Raw genomic sequence first — 12,270 nt, 5'->3', positions numbered from 1 at the left:
GGTATTTTTTATTGTTTGTTCTATTCCCTTAATATCATCATTTTCCCGAGGTTTACATGCCACGATTTCTACCTCCATTACAGAAATTAGGGATGAACACGGACATTCTTGATGGATCCCTCTGGTAGGAGGCGCGGAAAGCCACCCGTTATTAAATATAGTATTATTTATTCTTGAATACAAGGTTCATATCTTATTGATATATGCTTCATTGAAACCTAAGTGAGACAGAGTATGATAATTAAAACTATATTCTAGCGCGTTAAATGCCTTTGAAAAGTTTATGAACAATACAGCCCTTTCTACGTTGGAATTATCGTCGTTATCGATTATATTTTGTATTCGTCTTATCAAATTCTTTAAACCTGTTTTAACATACCCCGTTTGATCTGAATTCATAATTTTGTTAAGCAATGGCTTGATTCTTAGGCTTGCATATATGAAAATATTTTGTAGACATAATTCAAAAAGTGAGATTGGCGTATAGTTCAATAGTTCAGTTTGGTATTTTTTCTTCGAGATTACATTTAGTAGACTTTATCATTGTGAAAAGGCGAGTTCTCTTTCATAATAACAATGATTACAATTTTTCACCAACAGATTACCAGTTTTGGCAAAATATTCTTACAGAAATAAATACTATTTCAATCTAGCCCTGGACTTTTGTCGAATTTAAAGTGTTAATGGCTTCTTTTAACTCTGGCTTTGTGATATGACCATTACATTTGTTACTCTCGTTCTTGTCTATCTTACATGTCGATTTAGTTGCACTGATATACTTGAAAACTTAATCATCCTCCATTTGTTTAGAAGTATAAAGACTTTTATAAAATTCACGTTATAATTTAGTATTTCTGGCTGATTGTTGTAGTATTTAGTATAAATAGATAGCTTAGTATTGCTATGAACAGGACCAGTGTAGCACTTTCCTATATCAATACACGTATTCAATTTGTTAAAAATACATTCTATAGCTTGGATTTGTTCTCCAGCATTCAATTCAAAAATGCAGTTTATATTGATACTATTGATATCAACACACATATTTAATTTTAAACACAAGGAAAGACGAATGATTGAATAAAAAAAAATAATTAACATTTTTTGGTTGTTTTCTATACAAATACAAGATAAAAATTTTTTACAATTTTGTGTTCTTGTTTCCATCTCTTCCAAGGGGTGAGGGTGGGATTCTTTCTTTATAACTTCGTGCCTTGTTGTGGGAAACCTTTTTCATAAAATAGTGAAATCGGGTTGACTACCTTTTGATTGTTTATTTCTCTGGTCAGGCTGCCTATTTAAAGAACTGTAAACAATCTATCATTCTGTGTCCACTCTTATTGCTTGTTCTGCATTTCCGTTCAGTTGTCCGAATTGTATGACTCTCGCTGTGTATTTGCCAATTTTAATGGAATTTGGCAATATGATGGAGAACTTTTTGCGCAGTACCGGACTATCACCTGTCTAACAATTTGCCAGAAAACTGTCTACTCCCAATTTCCCTCTGCTTATACTTTGTTCTTTCATATCGTTCAGCGTAAGTTTCCTATCAATGATGCCATCATCTGCTGAGAGGGGGATATTCTGTATTCTTACATTAACAATATCGCCTCTAGGTTGATTCATTGTTTTTGTTTTTGTTTTTGTATTGTTTTGTTTTTTTTTCATAGAGTTAAACCGTTTTGTCTTTTAGTGTAAAACCTTTTGTCGAAAGTGTGAGCCTATCTTTTTTTCTTGTCTAAATGGAAATCATTGTATACTCTGATAAATTGGGGTTTGATTTTGTTCACAATCGCCTTGTACAGTTTGACATGGCTAAGCCAAATATTTTTTGCTGAACTCGTACGACCGAACAATTTGATCTCTTTCAAGAAGATAGGCTTGATTCCGGATGGGTTTGTTTCAGACTGTTTGATATGTTTGCTTTTCATTCGTGTCTTCAAAAATCAGATGCTACATTGGCGTACGTGTTCGCCATTTTTCGCATAGCTCTGTTGTAACATTTTTTTTTCGATTGTAGTACAAATACCTGCAAGGTTATTTTTGTTTTTACGAGTTCCCGAATATCTCTGCTTCAATTCAATACTTCTACTCGTCATTTTACTTTAGTATATGTCTATGTTTTGAATATATTTAGAGTTTCAACCGACCTTAGTACATGGGGGTCACACTACTATCCATTCTTTGCAATAAACATTAAGCCGATTTTGGTGTGTGTTGCAGAACTCTTTTAAATACACTTTAGTAGGAGGATGATATAAAGTTTTTTATTCTAAGTATAATAAAGCTGTACCTTGCTACCCTTGTTAATAAATTGCAGGTTGAGAAAATATATAAAAACATTAAATGTTTTCTTAAGAATATAGCAGCAGTAAGAAATGACGATATCTAGGTCAAGCATGTGAAATAGAATTTTGTTCACTTAACAATGCATGAACAGCAGAAACACTGTTTTAAACGACCGAATAAGTATATATACATATATTTATTTGTTGGGGTTTAACGTCCGAGCAGCAATAGTTCAGCTATATTCAGACGAGATATGTACATCAAGGCTACGTAAGGTAAAGCTTTCGCTTGCCAGATGATTCCTTCTTGTAGGTTTATTCTAGGGTTGTGACTGCGTATACGATATGTATTTTTTTTTACTCAGAATGTAAAGACTCTGTTCGCATTACTGCATTATCGGATCATGCGTTACATATTACAAAAAAAAAAAGATAATGTAGGCATATAAGTGTCTGAAAATTTCAAAACAATGTAAAAATTAATTGTCAAATGTGCGAAGCAAATAATGGATGTGCCTTCTTCGAGTCTCGAAATCATATCGTTATTATCTACGACCAAACTGTCTGAAATAAGTCAAGCGCCCTAGACTGTGCAGCCAGTTGTATGTTGTATTAACATAGCTCCTGCTAGCCTACTGTCACTTCGTATGTTTAATATAGATATGGTTAAGGAAACACTATACAGTTACATTTATGTGCACTGCTTCGCACATAAGTTGACCTGGTCTAATTGTGTAAAACTTAAGGTTTAAAAGTTTAATTTTGTTGGATATATTGTGTAAGTGTAGTTACACAAGTATAGATAGACAAATGTAGTAAATGTAATGGTAAAGACTGTAATTTAAATTAAGAAAGGTATCTGAACGTTTGATTCATCGGTAAACAGTTTTCTTTTCTTTTTTTTATATTTGGTCGTAATTGCCATGGTAAACAGAACCCGTGTTCTTAGGAGATGGAAATTATGTAGAATGCACTGTTGATTTCAAAATTAACGGTGATAACTCAATAATTGGCACTCAAATATAATAAAATCTATTGGATCTTCCATGTTGATGATCTCCTAAGAGCAGACAGATTTGAATGAACAATTACACTTTACATAGTATAGACCCATAAAACAACTAAATTACAAAAATAAAAAATATGTTGACTTTTTTGGGGGTGTATCACATTTTTTCAGATTTTACATGATCCTTACAAAGACAGTTATTTAAGTTTCCGATTCTTATATGTACTTTGGTATGTTACATATATAAATAATTTTAAAAAAAATCGGCAAACTTTTAGTAAAACCACCATCTTTATTTACAAATACCTATAAAGTAATACATGTATATGGTGCCTACAATGGTACCAATATGAATTGCATTACCATGACATAGGCAATACTTGTCAAAGATTGATTCGATTAGCACAGTTATACTCCACAAATTCATTAAAAACATTTGGCTGCAACATCCATGTATATAATAATTATGTGTTTAAGATAACATTCAGTCATGATTAAATTACAAACCCTCATACAAGATCTCTTATAAGTATGGTTAAGCTTATTCAGGTTAACATGGAAAAGTTGGGTTTTTGCTGTTGTTTTTTGTTGTTGTTTTTTGTTGTTTTTGTTTTTGTTTTTTTTTTAATTTTCATCCTCCTTAAATTTTCCGGGTTGCCGAGTCACACCAAAGATTTCTAGCACGCAGTATTGAAGGGGACAAAGTGATCACTAGTTGGCTCGGAGGCAGTATAATGTGTCCGAGTGGTATGGCATACATTTCGCGGGCTATTGCTTCTGTGAGCTAGCACAATCAACAGTTGACTCAATATATCGGTTAACGTTTACGAGTCGTCAATCGTTCTCCTCCTGAACGATCATCATACCTTTCGACAAATATGGCCTCAATGTTAGCTCTAACTTCCCTCTGACTACAGAAAAACCTTTGTATCTAAAAAAACATTAAGGAATAGTATCCCTTAGATATGAATGAACACGTTACATCAAATTTATATAAAATTATATCAAAACTTGACCTGACTTTAGTAGGTTTTTTGTTCAATTCTATAGAGAGTGCAGCAGCTGATTAAGAACGTTAATTATGACATATGAATATCCTTGTTCAAAACTGGTAAAATTACGTCAGATTTAAAATGATCACGCTTTTTTTTGGAGATGCATCCCGGCATTCTCTTTTGTTTATTCCGGTATTTTGCTAGGAAATTTCTTCTTGATCAATACAAGAAGTATAATCTTCAATTATCGAAGTCCAGGGTCAAAGTCATTGTTATTTGTTGTATTTCTGTAAAAAAAATATTTTTTAAATGTCTTGTTTTGTATACAAGGCGTCTTTTATACTCACAATAAAATCGAGGCGAGATGTCATTGGAAACGTTGAACAAACACTTGCTCTTTTTAAGAAATAAATAAAGGAAACTTAATTTTATCATTGTATAATTACGGGCAGGCCATTTATGTCGTATCATTTTACCCCGAGCGATAACGAGGCGTTGCATGACGATATAAACGGAAGCCAATGGTGAAAAAACGATGAAATGGAGTTTCTGTGTTTCATTTCGATTTTTAATAGGACAATTTTATTCATATTTTTTGACATGACGCAATCTATGTGTTGCAAGAAGTGTTGGTCATGTGTTTATCACTTGCTTTTACCGTGGCTGTAATTTAAGAGCTTTGAACCACGTCATATTAGAATATGAGATAAACGCAATATATAAGACTGATACATTGGTCGGAAAAAGCCTTTCAGTTGTTGACGAACAACTGCCCTTTATTCATTTTATCCTCCCAGAAATTAAATCCGTACTTTTTTATTACAACATGCATCATGAATTTTTAATTAAAAATGGGACGCATTAAACAGTGTTTTACGGCAATATTGTCTTTAAAGCACATTGCTTCAAACCACTGAAATGAATGTAGTAGCTGACGACATCTAATTGTGGCAGTTTTTGTGTTTTTTTTTTAATCTTTAATGTTATTACCGCGATCTGAATTTAGTAAATTGGGTTCAATATTAAAAGAGCATGTGAATTTGTTCACGGTAAAATCACATATAAAACCACTTTCAGAGATTCTCGTACATATATAAATCATGACATTTCAAAGCAAAAAAGAAAACATTAACAATAGAAAAGTAAAAAACTCCATGGAAAAACGTAAAGCCAAGCAGGCAACTTTAGTTGATTTTTTGTAGTTTTAAACGATTGAATTTTCTATTTGAACATGTTTAAACTAATTAGAAATATAATGTCACGATTCTCTGAAATGTTGTTTGTTACAATTTGATTTACTTTTAACCAAATAATCCATATTTTGAACTTAGAAATCGATGGTAAAGAAAAACTATTTACCAAACTTTACGACAAACAGAATTGTCAACTTTCCTTTCATCTGTGGCAACATCCCTTCAGCACCTTCGTATGGAGTGTTCAATCACAACTCATACGTTATGCCAGAACTTGCAGAAACTACGCAGACTTTTTGTATCGCGCTAGAACTCTAACAAATAAACTTCTGGAACAGGGTTATGTTCTTACAAAATTGAAGTCATCACGGCAGAAGTTTTATAATCGTCATCATGAACTTGCGGATCGTTATGGTGTATCCATCTGCGCCATGACGACTTTTTTATTGAACATATCATAGTTTTCCTTTCCACGTTTGTCTACCCCGGACTTGACATTTTATGAGAAACTCTATTGGTGTTTCTAGAAAAGCAGTGAAACGCTTACATTGTAACCTACCGGTGCACCTGGTCCATGCTCCCAGTTTTTTAGCGGAGTCCGTGTTGCTCAGTTACTTTTGTTAATATATATGTATGATTTTAGTTTCTTCATGTTCTTTGTTGTGTGTGTCTGTTTTCCATGTCTGGATTACATTATTTTGATTACTGCTCTAACCTTGGTTCCCTTGATTATTCTTTCCGGAACACTTGTTTTTTTTACACAAAAACACAACAGAAAAGAATATTTTGGGCAAAGCCTAAACATATTTGGAATTTCCTTGATTTAGAAAAAAAAGTCATGGAAAGGATGTATTTACTGAGACTCTATCAATATTTAGGTTGTAGCCCGTCTGGCGAAATATCAAACATAAAAGGACCAAATGGCACCGCAAATGCACTGACAGTAATTTATGGAAATGGGTCATTTTGTCACTTGTCATATGAAAGTTGTTTACAGGTTAGTCATAAAAATGTCATACTTTAAGATACCATTTTCAGGTTTATTAAAAAAAATAAACGATTTTCATTCTGGCAATTTTAACTGAAATACGATAATCATCATTTGTTAATTACCTCAGCCTCTACGTTTTTTATAAAAAAAAATCATCGAATAGAATTTTGATTATATTGCATAATAAACAAATAAATAAACTAAATGAAATCTTAAACCAGTATTGAGGTATGTTTCCGTCAGTATACTTTTATACATACAAATACTTGAACGCTGAAAACTTACCCTTTATCAATTTCAGAGTCTTAAAACAAAATCAAAGATACATGTGATGTATGCGAATGGAAATATACATAAAGACTTGATAGAAGGGAAGGCACCGCAATACTTTGAATTACAATGCAAGGCTGGAAGCTACGTACAAAGCGCAACTGCTAGTCCTTTTGATATTGATACGTAAATATTATAGATTTAGCGAAAACACAATAGGCGATACAATTAAGTCAGAAAGAAAACAAAAGCAAAAACAAAAAACAAATGTTTTAGTTCATTTCTATTGATGGGTTAAATTTTCAATTTTAACATCGATTACAAGTGACAAGCATGTACTGTGGATTCTTAGGTCGATTAGATATTTAACTGACGCGATGAAATATTGCTGATACTATCTGCTTTTACAAAACCTCTTACTCAGAAAGCATGACTTATGTAAGTGAACATTTTTCTATTTCATTCAGCAATACGCCTTCCTATATCCCAAAGACGCAAGCTGTACCACACACACAATCTTTAACACTAAATATTCTCAAAAATGGTATCAATTTGACTGCTCCTGTGAATGTTGGTGAATCTTTAACTCTTCGTTTGAATGGACCAGGTATTATTGCTACTTATAAATAAATAAATAAATAAATAAATAAATATATGTTGACTCTTACGGGGTGATGGATTGTTAAAAAACGATGCGAAACATACATTAAATAATCGTCTAAATATGTTTAACATTTCCAGAAGATGGTAAATTTAAACAGAATATTTCGGATAACTGATATCTGAGGAAGGATATCAGTTATCCGAAATATTCAATTTAAATTGAGTAGTGTAGAGAATACAGTCGTCACATTTTGAGACGTTTATATATATATAGAATTGAAATGCTACTACGTAGTGAGAAGTATAGTGGCTATAAGATATAAGATTTGCAATATCATCTATCACGAACAAATTCAGTTTATATATAAAAAACACAATTTGATCTTCACATAAATAAAACTTAATCAAGTAAAGTATTCGGGTTTACCTGTATTTAGATTCATGCCCATCAGTATATTTTAGCTGGAAACACAGTAAGTCCAATAGAATGTACCGCTTTTGCTGGGTCGACATCTGCAACCAAATATACACTATGGTAATTTAATAAATATATGAACTTCAGAATATATATAATGTACCTTCTGTAAACGTTTCTGTCTGATGTCTTGTTCAACAAGCAATGAAAATGTCAATAACAGTGCTAACATGAAAATGGTAATGTGGACGGAGCGTCGGCGACGTCCTATATATGTAGAATGTAATATCGGAACTATGAATAACTAAACAATATTTATTTATTTAAATGTATGTTAAAACAATTGATTTACAGCAAACAATTTGAAAAGTGGAAGAAAACCCAAATATAATAAGCACAGCTTGAGGAAATTTTGAGAGCACATATAGAGCTCTAATCATCATAGGCATAGCCTAAACGCCTAAAATCATATTGTAAGAATTACATATTCTAGAAGAAGAACACAGGCAGATTTATATAAGAATAATCAAGGGAACCACGGTTCTATTGGTAATCAAAGGAATGTAATATAGGAACAAAAACCAGACATGGAAACAGACATAACAAAAAACATTAAGTAACTAAAATAGTACATACAAAGTAGCAAAAGCAAATGAGTAACTCGGACTTCACTAAAAACTGAGAGCATGGACCCGGTGAACTGGTACGGTAAGCGTCCTCTGACTTTCTAGAAACACCCACTGAGTTGCACATAAAAAGTCAAGTCCGGGGTACACGAAAGAGGAAAGGAAAACTATGACATAAATTAACCATTATGCTTAATATATATTCATCAACTAATTTGAATGGTGAGCATTAACTTAAAATGTATATGATATGTTTGTGAAATAAATACTGTTATTACTCAGGAAAAATTGCAGTGTTCTGCAAACATATGCCCGGGAAGTAAGACAACGTGTAACGGAAACCACATTGCAAAGGTATCACGAATTAAACATATGAAAATTGATCATATATTTATAAGAAGAGCTATCGATAAAATTAATCACCCAGAATCACGCAGTAATACATTGTGAGTTGCGGAAGCAACGAAAAAACAATATCCAATTATAACTTAAAATGTAATGACCAAATGGGCAAAGATGAATCGAAAAGTCTTGAATAAATATAAAAAATATCAAATATCATATGAATTGAAAAAGCAATGTTCAATGAAATTATTGAATCATTCGTGATTTGTATTATATAGAAATTGGTACATGTATTCATTTTCTATCACTATCAAAGTTTTAAGGCACCAGAAGTTTTGATTTTGTTTTGTTCCACACTCAATTGTTACAAGCGCCCATTTTTTATTTTCATGAAAGAAGTTGTTTTCAAGGTTAAAATAGTCATATTTTTTCTTAATTTTTAATAATTAACAATCTGAGAAAAACAAATCACCATTGCATATTTAAACTTTGACAATGCACTAATCAGTCTTTCAAAAATTCGTCGGAATAAATTACACGATTGGTCTACATATTAAAGAGAAAATAATACTGTTTTTTGCGTATGGAGTTAACAATGGTTAAGGGGGAAGTATTGCTTAGACTGTGTCTTTCTGCTGGTGTTTACTAATTATTATATTCTTATACCTAATCGTTGTTGGCTAAATATATACCTCAGATATCCATTACAAGCAAAGGGAAAATAATTCACAATTTAATTTGATGTTTGGTTCATATTCATATTTTGATCAATAAAGCACTAAACTGGTGCTTTGGAATCGTCATTCATTCATACAAGTGCATGCTACACATGTACTTCAGCAAAACAGTGCATACACGTACCAAGTAATGAGGTTCTTTCTACAATTTTGGATAACTTTTTTTTTGTTTTTTGTTTTTTTTTTCATTCTTGTTTTGATACGTTTTTCCCACTATCGCATTCCTCTTTTTTTATTTGTATTTTTCGGACCGTTTTACTTAAATGGTCAAATCACAAGAACTCCAAAATATGTTACATGTAACTTCCTAGAAGAAAACGAGAAATTTTAAAATTAATACATTAAGAAGTATATGATTTACTTGGTACAAAAATTCAAAACTATTGTGCCCAGTATTGCAACCCCAAATTATTTTGCATACCATGCCTGTGTTACTTGTGTTCAAAAATATATATCCACTTCAGTGGTGACATTAGACAGTGAAATGACCTAAATAATACAAAATTGGACATGTAAGTGACACATATAACAATATATACATTACTTTGTATCGTAGTGGTGCAACACAGAAACAGGCGCACCTGAAACGAGCCCAAGAACACGAAGAGATGTTAGACTTCTCAGAGGACCATTGATAACTACACAAAACGACTCAGCTATGACTTTTTTCACCGTAAAGACTGATGTTGAACCTAATGGTGGAATAGGTATGAAATAAGTATTTAACGAGTATAATCATGAAAACAATATTCAAATGCTAAAGCCTAAATTTACTACATTAAATGCATACATAAAACATAAAGACTATTTAAGCAGCAAAATAATGATAATACTACTACTACTACTACTAATAATAATAATATTGGATTAATTAACACCAAACACGAAAACGAATACGTTTGTTCATCAAAATGTGGAATACAATTTTTTATTTGTAATATTTGTTTATTTACAGGCGTTTCACCAAACAGAATTATACAAATTGTTTTCCTAATGGTTACTTCTATTCTCGTCAACAATATGCAATGAGTGTGAAATCTGTATCATCATAGTATTAATAACCATTATTTCTTTCCCGTATTTGTTTGTCATCGTGCATATTTCACTATTAAAATATTACCTATATAGAAAGAATTATTTTGTTCATTTTATATACTCTCAAGAATATGATACACACCTTCCCAAATGCACTCTTAACTATGAAAAAGCATTCAATTATTCTTTACATCTGTATGCATTATATCATACTGAGAAACCAAATTCATACTTATCAGAGGAACACTTCCTAAGGTGCAAGTTTAACACATAGCAAACTTCTGTGGTATCTTTTCCATTATTTTAAATCTTAGTGTCGGGGGGGGGGGGGGCAGACAAGCCTACAACTTTATCTTAGTACCTGGGGGAGCCCGGCAGGCACACCTACTGCCGTTTGGACTGTGGGCTAGACATCTGGAGGGATCCCGGCAGATGCCACAACTGATTTCTAACCACTGAAAAACTGTAAGGAAGTAAAGATAACCTAGGGGAGCCCAGCACGTTAATATTATAAAAGCATTTGTGCAATATGAATTGGGGATTATTAATCCCGAAAAATGGAATTGAAAAACGCCAAAAGGAGTATAACGAGTGCCCCCAAAAAGATTGCTCAACTGTTAATATGAATTGTACATTTTAATGTAGGTTCTATAACCCCATATAGTCAACAATAAACATCAGATTGAAATCTTCATTTGATATTGTGCATGCTTAATTGTATCTAGTGAAGTCCTAAAGTACCTCGTATAACAGTTTGCTGACCATCGACCTAAAGTTTGATTCAAATGGTCTTCGATTCCTGTAGCTGCTGCAGTACTAGCTGCCCCTATACGAAAGGAATGACCTCTGTATTTTTAACACCTTATGAAGATAATGCATGTCTATAAAAGTCATATACTTGTTTCTACTCATTTACATTGGTGCTCATTTACAGTCCATACAAAGAGCTGATGTACTAACTACACCTAAATTTTACAAATTCATGTTAACATATGTAGAGTTACTGGAAGTCTTTTTTTTAAAGCTAAATCAGAACCTTTAATTATTTTGATCCTTCTCCATATACATTCTAACCTACATGTATCATTATAATACTTGAGTGGATCTTTTCTCCTTTTCGTAAGTAAAAATTTGCATTTATAGAAGCGTACCATGACAGTTCCTTCACATCATCAAATATTTCCACTGAATACAAGGTTTTTGAAGTTGATCTGCTCATGGTTCTGGCTGTCCAAACCTTGCAGTCTGAAAACTAGATAAAGCATCTGAAATTGAATTAACTTTTCCTGGTATATGCTCGGCATGAATAGAGATATCGTATGATGCTGTACAACATGGTATTCTCCTTATTACAGCCATTATAACAAAACCTCGAGATCTACCTGTTTATAATCACTACTGTAGAATTGTTGTCACGATGAAACAATGCTATGCCTAGCCCAAGTACTAGTACCCCACAAGGCTATAGCCATATCTATTGGGAATTAACGCAAATAAGGCCAAAACACTTCTTCATAGTGCAAAATCTGTGAAGGAAACTTCCCTTGAAACCATATGGTACCATCAATATCCCACCTAAAGCGAAGTCTGTAGCATCAGTGAATAAGTGCAAATCAGATGCGGTAAGATTATCACAGAGTAATCAAGGGAACCAAGGCTATAGCGGTAATCAAAAGAATGTAATCCAGGGACAAAGACCAGACATGGAAAACAGACATACACAACAAAGAACATAAAGTAACTAAAATCATACATACAAAGTA

At 32.6% G+C, this 12,270-nt stretch overlaps 1 protein-coding gene across 1 annotated transcript; it reads left to right on the top strand.

Moving 5' to 3' along the window:
* Positions 1–6,332: 6,332 nt before the first annotated feature.
* Positions 6,333–10,606, top strand: LOC148608490 (uncharacterized). Its single transcript, XM_088543593.1, has 6 exons — positions 6,333–6,482; positions 6,778–6,932; positions 7,214–7,353; positions 7,812–8,744; positions 10,029–10,179; positions 10,428–10,606. The coding sequence occupies exons 1-4, from the start codon at positions 6,333–6,335 to the stop codon at positions 7,886–7,888; spliced, it is 522 nt and encodes a 173-aa protein (XP_088399719.1). The 3' UTR covers positions 7,889–8,744; positions 10,029–10,179; positions 10,428–10,606.
* Positions 10,607–12,270: the final 1,664 nt, after the last annotated feature.

Source organism: Perna viridis, chromosome 9 (genome assembly GCF_037379345.1).
Source record: "Perna viridis isolate PV_CMFRI_1.1 ecotype Kerala chromosome 9, ASM3737934v1, whole genome shotgun sequence".
NCBI classification, from domain to species: Eukaryota; Metazoa; Mollusca; class Bivalvia; order Mytilida; family Mytilidae; genus Perna; species Perna viridis.
The sequence above is the reverse complement of the archived record's forward strand: the minus strand, read 5'-3'. Positions and strand labels throughout refer to the sequence as shown.